Genomic DNA, 23,565 nt, shown 5'->3' with positions numbered 1-23,565 from the left:
CATCTTCTTGGTATCTGCAATAAATACAAGGGTATCTAAGACGCAGCCCTGGATACACCAGGTAAACATTGCCCAGAACTGTAAATGGTATTATTGCTCTTTGCTTGACAAATTGTATTTTTGTTAGGACGCATTCCTATATAAATGCATGTTGGAGTTATTCAAGAATTTAACAAAAGCAGGCAGACCCCCAGAATTTTTGTGAGGGCCAAAATATTACCAACAAGCTTTTATACAAAATGTATTTTAAATGGCTCTTGCATCTGATGTAATTGACTTGTGCAAGTGTACCTAATGAACTGTCCTCAATACACGTATTGCATGCAGCCCTGTGGCTGTCTCTGTGATGGTTTTAAAGAGCACTGGGATTAATTTGCAAAAGCAATTTTGTAAAAGTGTCATACGTATTCGTGCATCACACGCGAATGACACTAGAAGAACAACAACCAGCCTTTATTATTCAGTTTACCTGCTACGTACAAAAGAGTGCAATCTACAATATTATTTGATTTCAATCCAACCTTTTTAATGGCCCAACGTAAAAGCACAACCTTTCAGGGTGCCACCCCAGGATATTGATGCTTATTCAAAATAAGTTTGTGGCACTTCTGCTGGGCTGGGAAAGCTCACATTTCTACACCAACAAGTTTCCATACTTTCTGTAACATTTAACGACATTCTTGGAGCTTTTTTTTTCATTTTAGTGGGGCTGTTCCGCAAATTGCATTTCATGGTTTTCCGGACTTCTCCTGTTTGTCATGTCAGCACACAATGGAGTATTTTACTTGGATTGTTTTTGGGACCATTATAGCAGCAGATTCCAAGATAATCCCGAAATGAGAGGCTGTTACAACAAGCCCGCCCGCCCACCGTTTTCTATAATCATTCCTAGAAACCTGAAGAGTTGAGCCACTCTGCCTTGTCGCATCATTTTTTGAAAGAAATGAGTCGATAATAATTGAGGGAAAGCGACTTTGCTACACTGCAGGCTCGAAAGGGATTTAATACTTGATGTTTTTGACAGCTCATTGTCTAATTCCCTCTTTAGAAAGCCTCAATGTGCACTTTAGCACTTTTTGTGTTTTGTTGTTTCCCCCCGGGAGGATTGAATCACCTCGGTGTAGCAACGTTATGCATATGTAAACAGTTGCGAAATACTGGCACAACCAGCCACACGGGTTTCTTTCATTCACGGCATCCTTCATTGGGGTAAAAGGAAAGCGCTTTTCTTAGTGCATACAAGTTATTTTTGGCACGGCCCTCCGTTGCAAAGCTGATATCGGTGATGCTGTGCCAGCGGGCATCGGAATTCCTGAAAAGGTGACACACAATGGTTGCGTTTTGTGCTGTTAACTCACATGACATGTAGTTGTAACACCAGGAATGGGGTGATAATAGGTGAACTCTCATAAGATCTTTAAATGTACTTTTTTTGTTTTTGGTAAATAGGTGATACAAACATGCAGTTTGGCTCCTCCACTGACCTAAGATGAGATTTCAAATGAGCTGCAGTGACATGTGACACTTTGTGCACAAGCACAATCCATCCCTCTGTGTTTGTCAGTCTGTGTCATTGTTGTGTTAACACTCTTTGTCTCCTTCGTTCTCATTTTTCAGTGCCAGGCTCTGCTGGTCTCTAGCTGTCTGTCACAAACACACACGTGCACAAAAAGATGCACCGACCAGGCGGTCGGTGCCAGTCGCTTCGCTTCACTCTCAGTGAAGGAACCTTTCAGGAACACATCATGTATGAACACAAAAAAAAAACAGAGTCGGTCGCATGACACATGTGCAGATTAGACTACATATGTTTATTCATACTTGCAGGTACGGTAAATGCTGCTAATCTATCAGATGTAAAAGGTTATTGTTTGCACTGCTAACTTGACACAAATAATGCAATCATAAAAATATAAAAGTCGTGACCCCAATGTTTTCAAACACGTCGTACAGTTTTTAGAATTGATTTATTATACAAACCAATTGTTAGCACCACATTTTATGAAAAATATACACACAAATAATATAATGCAATACACACACACACACACACACACACATATATATATATATATATAATTATTTGTCAAAGAAACTAATTTTTCCATAGCTTTCAAAGTAATTCTGAACCTCAACGTGGTTCTTCAAATATATGATCTATATTTTTAGAATTGATTTATTGTAGAAACTCATTTTAATAGTGGAAAACGTAATTCTCCATTTTTTTCTTTTAATTAATTTGTCATATAAACTCATTTACATAAAATTATTTACGCAGTAGAAACCAAATATTAGTTGAAAAAAAGGTTTGTAGTTACCATTACAACACAAATTTTGTACAGATTGCTTTGCATTTGACACTTAATTCCTTCAGTACCACCAAGAAATTGATTGTTAGTGAATTGTTTTTGTTATTCTCAGGTACTCAAATTTTTATTTGCGTTGACTACAACTGAAAACTAGTCCCTTCTGGCCAGCCTCACATGTTGGTTGTATTTATAGCTAATTAATATCATTCAGCGGGCATTTTTTGATTGTTGCGCAGTTTACAAGCACTGGATTTTGCTTCCTTGCTTTCCATCAGGTTTTCTAAATTAAGATCAGAACAAACCATGTTTGACTGGATCACTTCCTATCTCTGCGGCAGTATTAATAGCGAAAAACAGTGATGTGTCAATGTAGAGTGTTCATTATGAAAGATAAAGCTCAGGCTTAGGTCCTGAACCCAAACTGAGACACTGCCAGTAGCTGCTGTGAGTTGTATGCAAAAAAAAGAATCGGTCAGTCTTCATATTTGCGATTTAAAACTCTTCAAAAATGTACTTTTGTGCCCTGGGCCCCTGCTGTGCCCCCATTGCACTGTCCCAACACATAACAGTGTTTTGAATTTCAATTATTTAGGGCTGAGATGGCTTTTGATCACAAAATTGCATGAAAATATATATATATTTGTATTTTTACCATAAACTAATTTTCATATTGACTAAAAAGTGACCTATTTAGCCTCCAATCATGTGCCCTAAAACGCTATCTAGCGTGTGTCGTAAGAAGAGGGCCACATTTCCCAATTTAGCAATTATGCTGCTTAAAAATTGTGTCTATTTCGGGACGAACAAACACACACTGGTGCAGACAGGCAGCCAGAGTTCCTACAATTGTTGCTGTCCTTGAGACGAGGAAGACTTTAAAGAAGATGACATAAATTGCATCTTTTGTGTTGCCACAATGTTGCCGCCCACTATTTTACAAGACACCTCACAAGCCAATAAAAGATGAGGATGATGATCGCTGAGGTGAATGTAGATTCTCCCATTCACCATCCGCCCTGCTGAAGAATTCCCAACACACAATTACAACCAAACCACAATGTCATATTTAAACTTCTTGCGAGCCCTGTGGGGGAAAGAGATAATTTACTTTTATTGCCTCCAAATTGGACGGTTACCGGGGGATTGAGAATACATGTTGTTGAGGGGTGTACTGTAGAGGATTCCACAATCGTGGGAAGAGAATAGCTTGAAAAGGATATTTTGATATCAAGAGAAATCAAGATTGAGCTCTTTAGTGACACTTTCTGGTGGAAGGATTTACTGCAGGCACAAAGTTCAACACACATTTTTGCATGATTATAATAAGAAGTACTGTGGTTGTAGTAATATTTGCACCTGATATACTGCTAAAGAAGGTAACTTCAGTATTAGAAACAGCTCTCAGAATTAATCAGTGCCCTTCTACACAAAATTTTGAATTATTCAACCCTAGTGTTTAGGTCACATTAACTGCAGACTTCCCACATTAGGACTGCATTTTTGTTGTTTTAGACAGAACGACAGCAGGGTTTTCTCCATAAGGACCCCAGACGATGAAAAGAGGAATCAGGCAGTGGAACATGTGATGAGAAAGTTGAATCATAAACTCAAAGCGAGAGTGAAAGTGGCCCAATTCACGCTCGAGTTTCCGAGCGGTTGCAGCCCGCCAGATTCGATTACCGGCAACCTCAATAACTTGGGGTCACACCGCCCTACGGTTGCGGTGCGCTGACAGCCGGTTGACTGATTGAGTTCTGTCAGCTGTCATGCAAAAACAACTTTATTGCTACAGGCTCTGAACCCTCAAAAGTGCACTTTGACATTCTAGTTGACTCTTCTTCGTAGCAAATTATATGATATCATATCATACTTTAGAGCTTCTTCGTTTGCTTGTTACTTGTCTGCATGCAAAACCACATATGCGGATATCCACGGGTTGTTGGATCACAAGAAAGCCACATGTGTGCATTTTGTCAAAATGACACACACGTGTAGCGCTGTGTCACGATGCGAGTACAAACTGTCCAATGCTGGTTACCCTCCAGTTTGAAATGAATCTCTGTAATTGTGTGGTTTTGGTCGCCAAAAATCACTTTATAGTACTCCTCTCTTATCAGCCCATTGAAATAGATGGGGATATGGTAAGTGGACACAAAGTGCACTGTTTGTTATTAAAGTTAGAGCATTACAAAGTAATATTGGGTGATTTGGACACCTGAACCCTTTGCCAAGTGCTCGGTTCAATGCCTTGCAGAGTCAGAGCTTATTTCACAATCGTATGAATTCCATCTGTTTGAGCTGTCAATCATCGTTCCCGCTGCCTTTAACGTAGAACCTTCCTCTTTCGCTTTTCCAAGCGGGTTTCTCTGTTACAAAAGGTTGAAAACATGGCCACAAAAAATGGTGGCGTACTAATTTGTTTAGATAAGCAGAATGTTAATAAAAATAGTCAATATTGAGGATTTGAAGCAGACAGTTTGGATGGAGGTGTCGCCCCCCGGGGTTCAACTGCTGTGTACGGTATAATCCACATCTCTGGAATATGTGTCACTCTTGTATGCAGGCACATGCCCGACAGTTAAACCTTGCTGCTTGACAGAGTGACGAGAGAGAGAGAGAGAGAGAGTGCATCAATCATGCAAACTGACAAAAGTAATTCAGTGAGGAGCTGCTCACTGATGGAAGAAGTGAGTGTGCTTTGGTGGATTGCTGAGAAGCTGTCACTTTAAAATAGCTGTATTTTATTTTTATTTTGTTATGTTTTTTTTCATTTTGAAATAAAAGTGGTTGGGGGTTAGAATCCAGGCTCCGGCCTTCCTGTGTGGAATTTGCATGTTCTCCCTGTGGTTGTGTGGGTTTTTCTACAATTTCTCCCACGTTTCAAAAACATGCAGGATAAGTTAATTGAAGACTAAATTCTCCTTCGGTGTGCATCGTCGTTTGTCCCCCTGCGCCCTGCGATTGGGTGGCGACCAGTCCAGAGTGTACCTGCCTGTCGCCTCATCTGTGGCCCAAAAGAAAATTGACGGTTGAGCAGATACTAAAATTGGAACACCATCTTATTTATGCCCCTTATCAAATTTTTACATCTCACACCGAGAAAAGTACAAATATAATTATGCCATTTCAACACCATGAATACCTTATTAATGTTATTAATTATTTACATCATTCTAGTACCAAAAAAGGTGACAAAAACGTGTTTAAGGCATTTTGGTTGACTTCGCTTATAAAACACAGGATTAGGTTTCCGGTAATACCTAACAAAATATAGTAATGCTTGTTGAATGTGCGTATTATTTAACATAGTTAAGAACGTACAAATGAGCTAAATCGTGAATTTCAAACGTAATAACCGTGCGTAATTAAAATTATTAAGGCGGGCCTTCGTGCTGAACGCAATGGGCGATAACCATGTATAGAAGTCAACGTTGTGTTTTATTGTGAAAGTCAAGCGTGCTCATGTCCGTGTTGTTTCCGCGTTAACACCGGGGGACTTGACACAGTGGTTGCCTTGTCGAGTCATCGCAATTGAGCAACTCAGAACACAACTAGACTCCCTACTGGAGCTTTAACCCAGGAGACTCAACAAGGATTTGCGTCACTTAACATGGCACACAATGTACATGTTGTGGATGCATATCAAGAAATGGCGTGCAACCTTTGAGTGAAAGCAGACGGAGAAAAAGCACCAGCGCTGCAGCGGCATCAGCGGGCGAACTTGGGCTTCTCTGCCCGGTGGGAGGTGTCTGTCTGGCGGCTTGCAGCTGCCTGCGCGTCCCGCGAAGCGCGCCGCTGCTCGGAGCTCATTGTCCCATCTATCGGCAGGGTGATTCGAAGTTATGGCCGAGCCGTGTTGTTGTTGGCTTTATCTCTGTCTGTCTGGGCTTTTTCGGCAAGCATCTGTGGGTTTAGTGTGACGCACTGTCGTGACACGCCGTGTGCGCCGTTTCTGCAGCGGAGCCCCAGCAGGAGAAGAGGAGGGGAGGCTCCTCATCAAGTTTGTGGCCCACATATCTCCTGCAAGAACAGATGTAACAGGTAATAGCCGTGCTCGTTTTCCACATTCAAAGTTACAAGATGCTCAAAGCAAAATGTTCTCTCACAGGCTGCAAGATATTTATAAAGTCATCCAACTTAATTGTTTCCCAGAACCATTGCTGGACTCCAAACAGGACAGGCATCTTTTTGTCTCATGAGACTGAGATTAATTTGATTGTTTCTCTCATGCTGATGTGACTGGTGACAAATGAAGAGTTCATAAAAAGTAAAAACAGCACGCAAGTAGATGAAATATTGCAAAATCTAATCAAATTGCAATTTCCTCTCTTTTATTAGACTTTTTCTACAACATGCATGCTAATTGTTTTCTTCCTTCCTGTTAATAGTACAGTTCATGTCACTTTGACCTCATTTGAGCGTTCTCATGGACCGCGAAGTATGTGACAAGTTCCCTCGTATTAAAAAACAGAAGTAATGGCGTTTTGCATAGAATACTCAACTGTGATTGGTCAACGCAGTTCACCGGTGGTAAGACTTAAAATTACATTGACATCGTCTTAAGTACTCTTGTTTTAAAGCTCCTGGTCACTGAGAGAGCGAGAAAGGCTGCACTTTTCTTGACTTCTCAGCTGTGTCACTCCTCATGACAACCCCGAGCTGTTGGGAAATCAGAGCGAAAACACACCTCCTGGCTCATTTCCTATGACAGTTGCGTGTCATCCTCCCAAAGTGTCATTATTCCGCCTCACTTTTGGACCATTTGAGCGAGCCCAGCACAAAATCCCCCAAAACATTTACGGTTACAGTAAAGCTGCGGTCCATATTGTCAGCGGGAATATGGCACGCAGCTGCTGCACATCACAGAAATGCCTTTTGGCCAAACAGCTGTGTGGCGTATTTGTCATCAATCGGCATCACCTATTGTCTCACGCATGACCGAGTCTGTCGGCACCGGGACAGCAGGTTGGAACACGGTTGTGACTTCCCCAAGACCTGCAGGGCATCCGTTTGCTTCTGCAAGCAGTAGCCGAAGGCTCTGTTCTGAACATTAAAGAAGGGGCCGATCGTGCAGTTGAATGCACTGGTTTAGGAAGTTGTTACATCAGTTGTTTAAATTCCTTCAAGCGGCTGTAAGATTGAATTTTGGTAAGATTGGTGGAATGCAGAGATAACAGCTTGACAACACTGAAGCCATTGTTTTCATGTTAAGTGTTTGCACATTTATTTGCTGATCAAATAAAGTAGTTTTTTGGGGGGAGATAAGGCATTTTTCTAATTCAAGCAATATAATTCAAGCATTCACTGACAGCCATTTTTAAAGCAGTTCCCCATATTGCCACTCTGTTTAGAGTAGACTCTTCTTTCACCAGAAAAACATTTGTTTGTCTCTTTTTCCGTTCTTTTGTAATCAGCAGTCCAACATGTTGGTTTCACCAAAAAGTGGAGAAAACAAGCTTTTTGTGAAAAGAAACATGTCAAGCAGAACAGTTTTGTGATGCCTCAAACTGTAAAACTATAAAACTCAGAAGAATGAGAGAGGGCTTTTGATGGCAAAATAATAATATCACAGATTTACAACGAAGAAAAACGCCGTGAAGGTCGCTTACACATCACATGGCTCAAGTGTGGCATTTGATGTGGTGTTCGCCCTTCACGCCATAATCATCCTTTCTCATGATCGGGACACACACTTTCTACGACCTACTGCGAGACATACTCTGGTCTGTTTGTACCATCTATGTACATACCAGCACGTTCAAGTGTTAGGTGCCTAAGCATGCCCGACTTCCAACCAGTTAGCTTTTCTCTCCCTCATAATCGACGTGATAAGCCAAGATTCACCCGCTAATCTTTCTCTTCAATTCAAAAGCTGTGCTGATCTCAAATCCAAAGGGATGCAACGCTCCCACCTACAGGTATCTGTTAGTCATTACATGTTGAATGATGAATTTCACAGACGAGGTGGGCGAGACCTTCCACGCCTACCCGTTGAAAAACGTTCTTGACGAATATATACGTCGGAGGCAGTCAACTGTTGGTAAACATCCAGGGGAGTGATTGAGTTAATTTGATGAGTGGTTTCAATGGAAAAAAAAAAAAAGTAAAAATCTCATAAAACATTTAAACCAGATCCAATATTCATGTATTTAAATTTAATTTAAATAGAATTATTGAATTATTTATATTAAGAAATAATTTAAAAAAAACACACCATGTAAAATGGTTTAAAATATTTTTTAACAATACAAGAATGTATTTTTCAACATTATCCTTAATTTCTCAGTGATTAATGTACAAATGCCGTAGGCGCATGCAGGAGGAAGGCATTTCTGAAGGTGTACAATGCGTTGTTGATCCAAATTGGGATTGTTCGGTCTTGGCGTAGGTGTGTGCCTCTGCCTTTCATAGAGCTGAGCAAATTTACTTTCCCGATAAACATACTTTACGGTTTCCAGACATGCGTGGAGTTGCTGTGCAGCCGTTCTATCCCTGTCACTCTGAGTGACCTCTTCCCTAAGCCGCTAACTGGCCAGCGAGCAGACTAACCTTGAGGTTAGCCAGGCTGCGGTGACTTTGGGATAAATTGGGAGCGTGGAGCAATTAAGGTCCTGAGCTTCTGCATCACGCCGCTGCATTAAAAACTACACGTGGAGCGATTCAACAGGAATTTTTCATGCGTCAATGATCGAGAGAGAGTCGACACGAGCTGGCATTCACGAGTGCCTTTTTTTTTTTATGCCCAAATGTCTGACTTGTCTTACACTTTCCATTGTAATATATCTTTTTAGCTAACTCGTGAACTCATACAATTTTTATTTATTCTTCTGCAACTCGCTTAGTTTACAAGCTACTCTTGTTGACGATCAAGTGTTCAAAATGCCCTAATCTAATCAGCCACGTCTTGGCTTGTAACGGTTACTCATAGGTCATGACATTCCTTCAAAGTTTAAGGTGGAATTAATTAATCACTTGCACTGATTACTTTGTATAATTATAAGCCATTCTTATTGCTCTCAAAAATCAGCAATATTTTTTTCCAGTTGTGTCATCAAAGAGGCATGGGCATTGTTGGCACTTCTCAACAAACATTTCCTCCCATTTCATTGTCCCACTTCACCACAGCCACAGCAACATCCATCTTCCCCCTTTGCCATGTTTACTTACCGCTGTGCAAGCCAGGGACAAAACGGTCGTCTTATTGATCAATGACAAGAAACACATCTTAGCACACGGACAACAAGGAAACAGAAAGTCACGTGTTTCTTTGTAGACTAGTGACTCTCTCGTTAGATGCTGGACATTTGTTCCGGACTAAAACAAACAATAATTCAATGCTTATTTCTTCTCATTCCAGTGACAAGGACGGAATCGGACCAAACTGGGCCAGGTTAGGCCAGGCTTGGCCTGCCTAACCAGCAACCACTTTCAGAGGCCCACAAAGGTCAACTCCCTCAGACCTCTCAGTGGATCTTGGATTTCCCTTCATATTTTTCTCTTATCAGGCGTCATGAGGCCCAGAGAACATAATTTGCCTGTCCATGTCTTGGTGGATCCTCACTGGATGTTGGCAGAAGGATGGATTTGGGTGTTGATCTCACAGGCGTCACCTCCTCACAGTTCTTGCACCCCTCCTCCTTAGATTGCCTGTTGACCTCTCCCTCCCCGGTCTTCAAAGGAAAGCCCCCCGCCATCTCCCGGGGCTTCCCTCAGCCCTCTATAGGGACTTACAGGAACTTTAGGTTGTGTTGTTGAACCACTTTGGATCACAGAACATTATTTGCAGGATGCTCCATTGCTGTTCCCCCTTAGTTTACATTTTTATTGGCGGTTGAGGAGTTGAAACCCGAACAGAATTCCTCCTTGGTGGTGTACAACAGAGGGAAAAATGTCAGACAGTAAAAGCAGCAGTAAAGTGGTGAAATTCATCGCCCCAGCCCCTCCGTCGCCATCACTTCAGAACCCCCGCAAGAATGTGAACAGCTCCGCCAGTTCAGACACGCATGTGGTCGAGAAGCTGGAGGGGGACCTGGAAGGCCACCCGGAAGTCCAACGGCGGCAGCGGCGGCACACGATGGATAGAGACTCCAAGACGGCCGAGCACCGCTTCTTCCGCCGGAGTGTCATTTGCGACTCCAACGCGACCGCCTTGGACCTGCCCAGCAAGGGGGCGGTGATCCTCATGTCGCCGCTGGACTGCGGGGGGCCACCCAAATTGTTCGCTCCTCAGCCCTTGAGGCCTGGATCCTCAGAGAGAGATGGCCGGGAGGCTCTCCAGGGGCCCTCTATAGAAAGTGCCACCCCTCAGCCTTCTTTAGGGCTTTGTGGAGGATCTGGAGAGGGGCCAAACCAAAATGTAGGCAGGGACAGCGTGGCACATGCTCGTCCCACTGGTAGCGGGGTTGTACATAGTACAGAACAGGTAAAAGAGCCCAGCACGACAGCATTGGATGTCAACAACAAAACGGGAGACAAACAGGAGGACACCACAAAAGACGGAAAATCGGCCGAGGAGAAGGAGAGGGAAACGGAGCTGGCCAAAGCGCGCGCCGAGCAGCGGGAGGCCGAGAAGCGGGTGCAGGAGGATATCGAGGAAGCCGAGACCAAAGCGGTCGGGACGTCGCCGGACGGACGCTTCCTGAAGTTCGACATCGAGATCGGGAGAGGCTCCTTCAAGACGGTGTACAAGGGGCTCGATACGGAGACCACGGTGGAAGTTGCGTGGTGCGAGCTGCAGGTATGGCTTCACTCTTAAAATAACAGTGGCTCTCTATACGCGTGTTTCCCAACCATTATTGCGCCAAGGCAGATATTTTACTTTTGAAAAATCTCAGAGCTCACCATAAAATAAAAATGGAGGCGAAGCACTAGTCAACCGGGCCAATCTTCCAAGTCGAGATTTAAACATTTCTACAAGGGTAGCTCTTGTAATATCCGCGGGTAGGGCACTCCAGAGTACTGGAGCCCGAATGGAGAATGGTCTAGACTTCGTTTGTAGCTCTCAGTGTCACCAAAAGTCCAGCATGTTCCGAATGTTAGACTGAAGTCCTGAGACTTGAGCACGAGCCGCCACAGGATACTCTTGCTGAATTGATGTGCACTTATGCAACGTCGAGGAAGTGTCAAGCGGTGAACGAGCGAGCGTGAGACCAAATAGTCGTCCTGGATGCATCTGGGCGGGGAAGAGGTAAGGCGAAGAGAAGTCAATTTCGAGGAGCTACGTAAAGCGTCCGATGTATTTCATCAGTCCCAGCAGGTCAAATGACGTTTATGGCTGAGCTGAAAGAAAGCACGTGGAAGTGCTTGCATTCGCTGTGTTGCCAAAGAACTAAACGTACATCCTCTGTGATGGATGATGATGTAATTGAACGCACTTTGACACTTCGCGATACGTCAGAAACGAGTCGTAAACCTGAAACGAATTAACGCGGAGAGATGCCAAAGAAGGAAATGAACTGAGGGAGGGGGTTATACTGTAAACCACAGCCCCAGCTGTCATGCTAATTGGGTAGGGATGACATCACAGCATTCTGATTGGACACTTTGCAAATGCTTTGAAGCAACGGGGTGACATTTTGAAAAGTAGGCATTCGCTCAGCTCCTTTTGAGCTGCTTTTAAGTCTAAAAAGTAATGGAAGAATAAAGTCTCAGCATTTACACATTAAAACAGCATATTTGTTTAGGTGCTCAGAGTTAAAGAAAACCAGATGAAGTGAGACTATCTTCATCTGTGGGTGTGAAGAGGATTCATCCCCATGGCTTTCTCCCCTCCTCTTTTACCCCTCATGCATCGTGTCACAAGATGCTGCTCGTTAGAAATGCCACTTTGTTCACCCGGAAACAAACATTCAACTCTTGTCGCGGGCTTCCCTCATCATCTGCCGCCGTGCCAGGCAGGTGCTTATCGGGTCGACTACAAGTGAGAGATGCTTCATTCTGTTGAGTATATCCTGGATTAGTGGAGTAAAACACTCCATTTAAAACATGATCTATGGGGTGCGTTATGTAAGAGTATGAGGCCCTGTGGTGATGCCTGCAGAGACAAGTTGGTTCCTACAGATTTTCGCCACAATCCACTATGTGTCTGTCAACGAGTGCTAAGCAACCGCTGACATGTGGCTGGAGTAAAGTTACATACATGTACACACACATGCATGTTCACTCAGTGTGTGGGCAGGGCAACTGGAGATGTGTGGGAGTCCCTTGTCTACATGTGCACAAGGGTTAAAACATAGAGGAAGGCAGACCAGTTGACGGTATTATTTTTTCACTGTATATTTTTTATATACTATAATATTATAATACTATGATTAACAGTTTTTCCAAAATATTTTCATCTATTTATTTGTTTTGTGTTAATATTTGTATGTCCCCCAAAATTTTGATATTTTTTCTTTATTGGTCTCATATTTTTATTTTAAAATATTTCTACATATTTTTGGGTATTTTTAATTTTGATTTTGGTATTTTTCATTTAATATTTTTTTATTATTTTAGAACGTATTCACCTTTTGTAAATAAAAATTGTCTACTTTTTTCCATGTTTTTCTTTAAATTTATAGTTTTTGGTCTAATTTAGTTCTATTTACAAGATTTTCATTTTTTTAATGTTTGGTGTTACAGTTATTTTCCCTCCAATATTGTTTTCCTAATTGTTTTACAAATAATTTTTAGCCTTTCGTTTATTATTTTTGTATTATTTACTAATAACTTTATCTTGCATAATATTTTTATTCTATCTTGTGTATATTCCTTTATAAATATATTTTTGTTGTTTACTGGACAGTATTTTGTGTTTTAATATTTTGGTCGACCTATTATTTTTTTCTTTTTTCGAATATTTTTCTTTTTTTGTAATTGATTTTGTACAATGTTTTTGTAATGTAAGTAATATTTTTGAAATATATATTCAACATTATTGCATAGGCTCCCATTCGATTGTGCAAGCGTACCTAATGATTTGACTCGCGCCACCCACGTTGCCAAATCCATGACGAATAGATGATAATACTGATAACCTCGATCATTTTGCTCGATAATAGCGTTCTCTGTGAATGTGCACAATTTGATTTTCTAACTGAGTGGTCAGTCTCCGCTCTATTAAGAGTCTTTCGAGCTTCCAGAATAATCCATAGATAGATGGATGGAGATAGGCCGGGATAGGCAGATATGGGGAAAGATAGAAGAGACCGCTAGCTTATATCTTCATGCAGGAAGAAAAAGGAAAGAGTCATTTAACATTTAGCATTTTGTAGTGTAAAACGGACAAAGGAATTCTAAAAGTTGACCGATAAAAAGCAGGCCCTGGGTGCAAAATGAGGGTTGGAGGTCGGCGCTAGTGGTGGGCCCTGTTGTGTCACTGGCGATCGCTCAGAGCATGTCCAGCCTTCACCCGCCATTGTAGAGCTACAATTAAAAGTGTTGCGTGGAGTAAAAGGTTTGTTTGAAAGGAGCAAGATTTGAGGGATAATGGTGGAGGAAGGGAGAAGACAAAGGGGTGCATAGGGGGGAGAGGCGAAACTGAAGACCAGAAGACTGAGGGGGATTGTGTATGTGCGTGTGTGTGTGCGTGTGTGTGTGTGTGAGAGAGAGAGACCTTTAGGCTCTTAGCTCCATTGGAACTTGGAGACCTTGAAATTTCTCTCAACGGCAGCACAAGGCAGATTAGCCCCCCACCCCCCACCGACACACACAGACTACCATTACGTCCACACTTTGGGGGGGTTACAGAAGGGGGGGAGTTAAGCGTCTCTCTGTCTCTGCAATAACGGTCATTCAGTCAACTGCAATGAGGAAATCTGTATGTGAAAAATGTGATTTAAGTTTCACTCTGAATGACCCTGTAAAGGGAGTTCAGAGATGTGTTTCTAAATACAGATCATTTGAATATATATATTTTTTCACTATTTCAGTTTGCCTGATGTTGTGGGCGTGGCTAAAACGGGGCCCAGTGACGCAGTTGGCATGATTCGTCCCTCCTGATTAGAACTTGAACTTAGTTGAAGTTACAGTGGCTAGCTATGCCTACACCTAGAAAATACATCTTCTCTTCAGTAGTTTTTCCTTTTATTTTTGAGACTGTATGCTGAAAGCTGCAGCTGGCTACTAGTGTAAACTGAATGGGCGGCAACAATGGTGAAATGCTATTATTTTGAGAGTGACAGCCCGTCAGCAACATATTGAAAACAAAAGACAACTATGAACTCGTGGATATGCCTACAGTGTTTCAGAGCACAGAAAACACCTTAATTTTGAATTATTTGGAAGCGTGATTTGATATACTTGATGATTTTTAATCATTCACATTTGGCTGGGTTGTTAACCGCACTTGTCTGTGGTGTGTCACATTTAGAAAACATTTATTTTCACTTTAAAGGGACTTTCAGGTCTACTCATAAAACCCACATTAATCTGTTACATAATAAAAGAAAAGGATCATGTACAGAGGCTGGAAGTAGCTTTTGGCAGCACTGAGATGTTATTTAAGATTCAATAATATCATGTCCTCCATTCACACACAATGGATTCTCTGTTGCGCTCATACAAGCTGGTATCTGTATCATCTTGATCAATTTAAACCCCACTAAAAATATATATTTTTTAAAATAAGAGATTCATGCTATTGGAGTAAAGAGCATGTATAATGTCCCACATCAAAAGAGATGAACTATAGCGCGCAATAAGAAACGTAAAAGCTGTGTCGTACATCTCGGTGAAAGATAAATAGGAGCCAGGTTCCTTAGGGGGCAGCCAGGCCGAGGTGAGGCGCACAGACTGAAGGTTCGGATTTCCCTTACAAAACAGCAAAGGGCAGCTGGGTCTCATTGATTGATGTGGACATATACGCCATAAAGCATATAGACACTTAAACCTCTTGAGTGAATTTTAATGTAGGCTATAAATTATCAACTTGGTTTATTTTCCTGATTACCAATCAAGGTGCAAAAATGTAATTCTAGACACTGTATGACTTGTGCAAACGTCTTAATCATGCATTTGAGACTTTACAGCTCGGTGTCAATCAGTTAGGAGACCTTGTATTTTTTGGTCTATACAAACAAACGTGTTTCCGCAATATTACAGATATATCAAATGAAACTGGAGTTTAAAACAAATAAAAAGGAGAGTCAATATCACCATAAGGTGCCTTTGAGACTTCCCCATTTCACCCCAAATTTTCCATTGAACTTCATGTTTATAGTAAAATATGTGAGCTTGCTGATAGGATGGACAATGACTAAAATGCCTAATGCTAACATTAGGCATATTTGCCTAATGCTAACATTAGGCATATTAGCCTAATGTTAGCATTTTTTGAGCACATGGTGGCCCTTTGCTTAGCAACATGATTGAGTTAGCAAGCTGACTGTGTCCTGTTTAACAATATTTCGAAAAACGTTTTTTCATCAATTGATATTTTACTATGATAGAGTGGACATGTTAAGCTAGACAACATCCACCTGCACACATGAACATTACAAAATGTGTAAATATTTATTTTGCAACTAACTGTTTCAGCTTCCATTAAAAGAAGACAAAATTCTGGTAGGAATATTAGGGAAAACATTACAGGGTTTCTTGAAGGGGCAGTTAGCCCATGATGGCAGGGTGGTGACACGAGTGTGGTGAAGGAACCAAGTGGAAAAGACTGAACCCCTGGAAAAGTTTGAAAGGATTTTAATAATCAGTTTAAGAGCAACAGTGACTGGTCAATTCAAAGCCAGGATACAACGCAATTCACTTCACAGTTGAGAGGGTCAGGCTTTGAAGACATGTGGAAGTTGTCTTTGGCCAAAATGATGCAATGTTCCGTAATCCGCAAAGAGCAGGTCAATAAATGGTCATAATTCACTGTTGTCTTAATCCACGATTCACAGGGAGCAGAAACGGTGAAACTCGCACCTTGTTGCCCTTGTAGCAAAATCCCCAAATGCCACGGAGACGCACACAATGTAGTTAGCAGAGCAGTGTGTGGGAGGGATCAAAATCACTTGCATCCAATGGAAAAAAATGGCATTAAATGAAGGAAATGTATTTTAAGAGACTTAGAATTGTACTAGTATGTGTGCAAAAGTTTATTCTGCTTTATTTTCATGATGAGTGAATCAGTAAGTACATATCAAGCAAGGCCAGTAAATTGGAGCAGTGATGAGTTTCTCAAGTTAACACACTCCGAGTGCCGTAATCCCCAAATAGCTCCCTAAAGCACATTCCAACAGATTGATCACCTCCCCACAAAAACGCCCACGGCGAGATGTGTGACTGTCATACCTAAAGGCCCCCGTAGAGAGGCCTAGGTGGATTTATGGGTGGTAAAAGTGTGAAGTGCTGCAGGCCCTGGGGTTCGCAGCCAATTGCCGACTCTGGAAATGTGAGACTTTCACGAAAAGCAGTGCGTCCAGTCCAGGAATCTTTGTTATTCTTGCCTCAACGAACTGAAGCATTCCTAATGTTTTAATTGGCTGTCTCGATTAAAAAGTGCAGCGTAACCTTCGGGCCAGGCTGATTCGGTCATTTGTTTTCACACTACAAGATACGTTTGGGTTTCCGGCGCTCTGTGTTTCGCCATCACCTTCTGCGCCTCTATTGCAACCAGACGTGACTAACAAAAGAAAGACATCGCGCCTGATGCTTCCTCATACGCAAAGCATCCTGCCGTGCAGTGTGTGTGTGTGCGTGTGCATGTGCACGTGTGTGTATGTGCGTTAAATGGTGAGGTCAGGCCGTTCCGCCTTGAAGAATTTCATTAATGTTGATTCCAGTGGTAGCTCAATGTGGGGTCAAACTGCCATTTGGATTGAGGGAGGACTGTGTGATAAACACAATAACAGCCTTAAACTCTTTTATTTCTGCGCTGTAATTGCAAAGTGTGCATATGCACGCTTGAGTTAGCATGTGTTGTTAATGCGTTTTATAATGATTGCAATCATTTGAAATGAGGGTGTGTTGCTGGGTTCCCAGAGAAGAAATGTGTGTTTATAATAATGCAGGCAGGCATGTGTGTGTGTGTGTGTGTGTTTTACGAGGTGAAACCGGGACAGTGAACGCATCAGGCAGATGTTAGATGACTTGTAAAGTGAAACCCGATGACAGGGCTCAAGCTCTGCCCCCCCACCCCCACCTCGCATCAGTTTTTCTCTTTCCAATCAGATTTGTCATTTAGTTCTGCTCATCTCATTATTTCCCTTTGACTCATCTGCTTGTCGCACCATTTTAATCCCACCAACACCGCTGTGTGCCCGCCCTCCCATTGACAGCACTCCAACTCCCTCTTTTCATATCAAACATGAAAGAAAGACACATTTTTCCTGATTATTCTGTCTTGAAGATAGTCATATTTTAGCTTATTTGTACCTTGTTTTTTCTTTATTTGAAAGGAAGCCATGTCATTTATCCATCCATCCATCTTCTGTACCGCTTTATCCTCACAAGGGTCACCGGGCGTGCTGGAGCCTATCCCAGCCATCTTCGGGGGAGAGGCACGGTACACCCTGAATTGGTCGCCAGCCAATTGCAGGGCAGCCATGTTATTTATTTAGTACCAATTCACAACAGAAGTCATTTCAAGGCAGTTTACACATTGAGCAGATTGTGAACCATACTGGTCAGCATTTTGCAATTATTGTGTATTTATATTAGTTTTGCACAGTTGACGTCAAAACCGAAATCAGGACCCTAACATCTGAGATACAATTGGCTGCATTCATCACATAACTTTTTTTCATCAAGACTCGATGTGTCGCTCTGCTGTGGTGACATCTTCTTCCCCCCGTAAAGAGACTGAGGTGACTGCGTATGTGTGCTGCCCCAGTCTGAAATAAACCACTGTGAATCAGCGTAAAATGACCCGAGTAGGTGCACAGCCAAGGCTGCTTGCTTTTTAAGTGCCGCCTCGTGTCTCGTAAAATCCTAGCCTTTGCCGTTTTTGCCCCGCTCTTGTGTGTTTCGGGGGTTGGGGGCTGGGGGAGCTTCTCCCTCCGAGATTCCCCACATTCCTCTGATAAGATGTCATTGAAGAGGTTGGGGCGGGGTCACATGGTATTGTGTACCCTCGTTATTCTGTGTGCATGTGTGTTTGCATATGGCATTTCAACTCTTAAGATGGAGACAGAAAATGAATGGAAGGCCACGCAAGCCAGATGGACGGCAATTTTTGTGTTTTGACTCTCTCGCACCTCCAGAGGAACAACACCAAATTTTTTCCAATAGCTGCAACTGATGAACATGTTAGCCATTGTTGATGGATAATATTTATAGCAGGATAGCAGAGTAAATTACGAATGCAGGAGTTTAGTAGGTGGTCTGAAAATAGAACGAGACGGAGAGAACAAAGCCTGATATTGAGGCGCGCATCAACCTGGCTCTCTCATTGTGTTGCCAGCTTTGTTTCTGTCTCTCCCCGCATGTTCCCCCCCAGTCGAGGTGGATGGCGAGAGACATCTACAGAAAGAAAAAGAGAGGGGACAAAGAGATTCTTCCCTGCGTCTGTCCTAAAAATAGCAGCACAGTGGTGGAATGGCATCTGCTGAGACAGTACTTGAGTGAATGGGTTTAAGTACAGTACACACAATATCACTGAGTGTTCTGTGCTTGCTAATGTGCTTACTGGATGACACTATGACCCCTTGTGTGAATTCTGAGACAAACAACTGATATTTACCACTTTAAAAAATTGCATTTGTCCAATCTGCTCACTTCAGCACTATTGGATGAGGTCGTCAATAAAAAAGCACGATGAGGCACTGATGTCACAGCATAACCTCAAAGCGTCCATTCATATTCGGCGTCCTTGCTGCTTTGTGCAGTGTCTGGGCCTCCGTGATTTGTTATAGTCACCATTTCTCAGCAAAAACACTCACTCCGTGAAGTAGAAAGTTCCCGGACAGATTAATAGGAGACAGTCCCTCATAAAGCGGCCTGCGTGACGGAATCAACAGCGAGCGAGGTCACACGGGCGCTGTGTGTGCGCGACGCCTGCCGCTGTTTTGAACTTGAACCACGGGATGCGGCAGAGAAAGTCCCGTCTATTGCTCTTTAATACGGCTGCGTGTTTTGGAGCCGCGCTCATCCACATCATCATCATCATCATCATCATCATCATCATCATCATCCGCTTGCCAGAGGCACTTCTTTGGATTTTAAGCATTCCGTCAACATCACTAGTCAATGTATGAAACGCGGCCAAAAGTCCATGTTCACGGCGTGGACTACACTGACCCCGATAACAGGCTTTGCATTAACCCCTGCGGTGGCATTTCACTTCTCAGAGAAATTAGTGAAGATAAAACAGGAAGTGCCAACATTGCCTAATACATTGGTTGGGGGGGGCCGCAAAAAAGTCCTTACCCACATGTGGAGACCAGCATGCCAATGAAACAAACACAATAAAGCATCATCTCCCTGCCTTAGCCTTGGGGCAATTAAAAGCTTTGATATGATTGTACATATGATCACATAAATCTGAAATCCCTGCATAAGCAGTCATGTTATTTTTTTCATTTTTTTTTTTTTTTTTTAGAACAAAAACCAGATTATTACAAGAATAAAGTCTCTAGAACACAGGTGTCAAACTGGTGGCCCGGGGGCCAGATCCGGCCCACCATATCATTTTATGTGGCCCGTGAAAGCAAATCAAAATTGCTCATTGTGTTCTGGTGTAATACCATTGAGATATTTGCAAGCATTTTTTTTGTTACCAATCCCCCTTTGATAATAAATGTAATAGTTGAAAAACATGTTTTTATAGGCTTCTGATTTCAAAACTGGTTATTCATCAATGTGTTCCATATACTGTATGTAGTTTATATGGGTTCACAGTCATAGCGGCCCTCCGAGGGAAGTCATAACTACGACGGGGCCCGTGACAAAAATGAGTTTGACACCCCTGCTCTAGAAGGAGCAGCACACTGTTTTTTGAATTCAAGCAAAAACCGTTTAGTACTTTACATTCTATTTAATTCTGTCATTCCTGTATATATTTTTTTACTCGTTTTGAGTGTGATCACAGAATTAATGAAACTTGTTTCTCAAGGTGTAATATGACCAAGAATAAAGTTTTATTTTTAAATTAACAAATTTAAATATGACTCTCTTCCAAAGTTAAACTTTATATCATATCATCATACAGGGGTCCACATGGTAGTTATGTTGAATTGGCCGAAGTGGTATGGGGAGGAGGTCCTTGGAAAAATTCCTGGGACCCAAAAAGTTTCAGTAACCACTGGGCTAAAATGTCGTTGCAAATATTCCTGCAGCCATAATTTTTGCTCTTTTAGTCGTCCACAGTCACCGTCCAGCTCACATCAGTTATAACAAAGCTAGGTTGACAGAAGTGTTGCTTGTGTTTGTTTACCGCCCTCAGTACTTTGTGCATGTACGCATGCGGGCAGCTTCGCCATGTCATGTTCATTGAGTCGTCGGGTGATGAACAGCTCAACCCCGTCGCCCTGTTGTTGACCCGCTCCAGGGGGGACAAAATGGTGGGAGGAGGAAGACGAAACATAAAATCAAAGACATTAGAGTCAGACGTGAATCGGGTGGGAGTCTAGGACTTTTTATGAGTGTTTTTCTTGTGCTCATTTGAAAGCCTGCTTCCATTCCCCACTGCATGAATATTTGATCGGGAATAACTCTTGTGCTGAGTTTGCACATGTACAGACTCCAGATAATGGTATTACACCGTAAATATAAGCACATTTGCACATTGCTTGCATATTTATACATCAGTCTGGACTGCAAATGAATGACATGCGTAGTAGCAGACCATAAATTTATTTTAAAACCAGGTCACCATTTGCATCTAATCACAGATAAAAGATGACATGTGAGAGGTGCAAGCGAGGTGAGGCACTGTTGTGGCGCAGACGAGGAGGCGCAGGCTTAATGGCAACGTGAGGAACTAATGGACTGTAGATCCCCTGTGGTCTGATGCTTGGCCCATTCAACAACCTGCGCACTTGAGGAACTGTCTACCATCCCCCTATTTTTGTGCTCAATTTCCAGATGCTCTCCAACACCCTCGGGGGGGATATTGCACAAAACGGCTTGCGTAGCCTTCCATTGTAGTGCTGCATGGCCCAAAAATTTCTACTTATTTCGTCCTACATGTATTACATTTGAATACAATCGAAAAAGCCCGTTTACACGCTGGTTTAATGGGCAGGCGGCTCTGTTTGCTGACGTGTTCTGTGTTTGCCGTCGAACAGGTTTTCATGCAATTCATTTGACCGCCAAAAAGCTCAACCCAGAACACCTCAAATCGTCTTTCCCAATTGAACTGAATGGAAATTCCATAAATCTATTCAAGCCTCCTAAAAAAAACCAGCATGTTTTGTAATATGTTTTTAATATGAAATATGAGACTATAATATTGTACTTTGTGATTGTGCAGCTCCTTCTGGTGTGTGCACCTTGGCGACAGTACAACACAGACGGATACACATAGACGGTCAAAACTCCTCAGTAAGCTGTAGTAGTAATAGTCGTCTTCACAGTGGATGAAGAACATATGCCTATGAGTATTGGTATGTCTGTCTACATGTATTGCTGTGCTGTTTGTGTTCAAATACCTGTAAAAGGTTGTAACGCCATGACATCGATGCTATTCGTGAGCCCGTCTATGGCGTTTTGGATTGCGTCTGGTAGCATTAAGTGGACTTTCCTAAGCAAAGTGATGTTTGTGTTAAATAAACGACATTCAATTTTCTTCCAGTAGTTACTTTGATAGTTAGTTTGATAGTAAGCTTCAACTGGGAGTGGTATTAAACAGGTTGAAGCCTCTTTTTTTGCAGTATTGTTCACTATCTGCCAAACTGCTGCTTGTTGTGAATTGAGTTGAGTTCACCGCCACCATACAGCTCTTGTATCTCCAAATTTTGCTTACAAGTATCTCGAAATTTCATCAGCTGTGTCACGCGTATCTCAAGGCATCACTGAATTTAATAATCATGACCCCAAAAGATATTTGATGACACATGATGTGTTTCGGTAAGCCCATGTTTTATTGTGAGTGACAGAGCTATTTAGAGTATCAGCTTTGTGGTTTAAGTAGCAGATGCCGTCGACAGCACAGCCGTGCTTTGTGGTTACTGCTCTATACATCGCAAAGAACTATAATTTACACGTCTAGGGCAAAAGTGTCTGGATGTTGTACCTACAGAAAGTAGAAACGATCCGATTGCACACACAGAAATCCAAATGAATTCTGTGGGAAAAGTTTTTGCAGAGTACCTAACACGACTGACGATATGTGGCGTGCAACAAAGCGGGTATCAAAGTGACAGTGTTGCATGACACAAATACGGCCACGCCATTTGTGTCATGCAACACTGTCACTTTGTAAATCTGCTGTGCTGTTAGCCTGTCACCACATCAAGCAAATGCAGAAGATCATTTAATAAACATCGTCAGTCACGTCTCGAGGCATGATGAAATCGCTTGGAACAAACAGGACGAACTGGAGTTGAGCGCTATGCGATGTATTTACTGTCGCGGGCTTATGGCAGCTTGCATATGGCTTTCGGTATTTGTTTTCTGTGAAATAGCTGGCAGAAGTGTTGGGTATTATTACGGTAGCGAGGCAACAGCAGCTAGGAAGTGCTGACATTTCTTTACAGGATTAAAGCTTATTTGTGAGAAGGTTTTCCTTTTTCTCAAAATCTGCTTCCAGTGCTCTGCAGTGAAGGGCAAAGTCCTTAATTAGCCCAAACATTAGCCGCGTTTCAGATCACTAGCTTGAATCGGATAAGAGGGATTTTTTTTTTAAAAAAAAAAAGAAAAAAAGGAGGCAGTGCTTGAAAACTACCATAAATCGCCATGAATGTGAATATTGAACAATAGCCAAAAGTGCCACTTGTTGGAATTTGGAGTGGGGGTCTTACATGTCATAACTTCTGGGCTAATGCTATCATAGCCTAGCCTATGGGCTTATGAAGAAGTCTAACTAATTTCAACAACAAAATAAGTAATTTAAATGTAATTATTTTGCATAAACCTAACCACATTTTGACCATGCAAAATCTTAGCCTCTGTTAGCTAAAGTCAGTTAGTTAGCTGCTCTTTGCTATGTGTTAGCAACTGTTAGCACACTTGAAGGAAAAGGTTTTATCAATCGTTCTACTTCAACATTTTGCTTGTTACTCTCCTCGCGGCTCTCTTTGCTCTGGTGCATTCTTTGTACGTCTAAAAATAGCCATCTCATGGGCTGAAGGTGTAAGCGGCAGCAACAGTGTCACATGATTTATATTTTCAGCTTTTG

General features: G+C 42.1%; 1 protein-coding gene and 1 long non-coding RNA gene across 14 annotated transcripts in view; one reads left to right on the top strand and one right to left on the bottom strand.

The window, feature by feature from the left end:
* The first annotated feature begins 5,818 nt into the window (after positions 1 to 5,818).
* wnk1b (WNK lysine deficient protein kinase 1b) overlaps positions 5,819 to 23,565 on the top strand; it is a 52,164-nt gene continuing 34,417 nt past the window's right edge. For all 13 annotated transcript variants that reach the window (XM_061667699.1, XM_061667698.1, XM_061667695.1 and 10 more), the window contains exons 1-2: positions 5,819 to 6,350; positions 9,667 to 11,046. In XM_061667699.1, coding sequence (XP_061523683.1) covers positions 10,198 to 11,046 — 849 coding nt within the window. In that variant the 5' untranslated portion in view covers positions 5,819 to 6,350; positions 9,667 to 10,197. The remainder of the gene's footprint in view (positions 6,351 to 9,666; positions 11,047 to 23,565) is intronic.
* Positions 6,212 to 6,881, bottom strand: LOC133397164 (uncharacterized). Its single transcript, XR_009767547.1, has 2 exons — positions 6,812 to 6,881; positions 6,212 to 6,329 (listed from the first exon to the last, which is right to left on the bottom strand). It is a non-coding gene; the product is annotated as an uncharacterized LOC133397164 (long non-coding RNA).

Source organism: Phycodurus eques, chromosome 22, assembly GCF_024500275.1.
Source record: "Phycodurus eques isolate BA_2022a chromosome 22, UOR_Pequ_1.1, whole genome shotgun sequence".
Lineage (NCBI taxonomy): Eukaryota > Metazoa > Chordata > Actinopteri > Syngnathiformes > Syngnathidae > Phycodurus > Phycodurus eques.
This window is presented reverse-complemented; position numbering and strand designations above follow the sequence as displayed.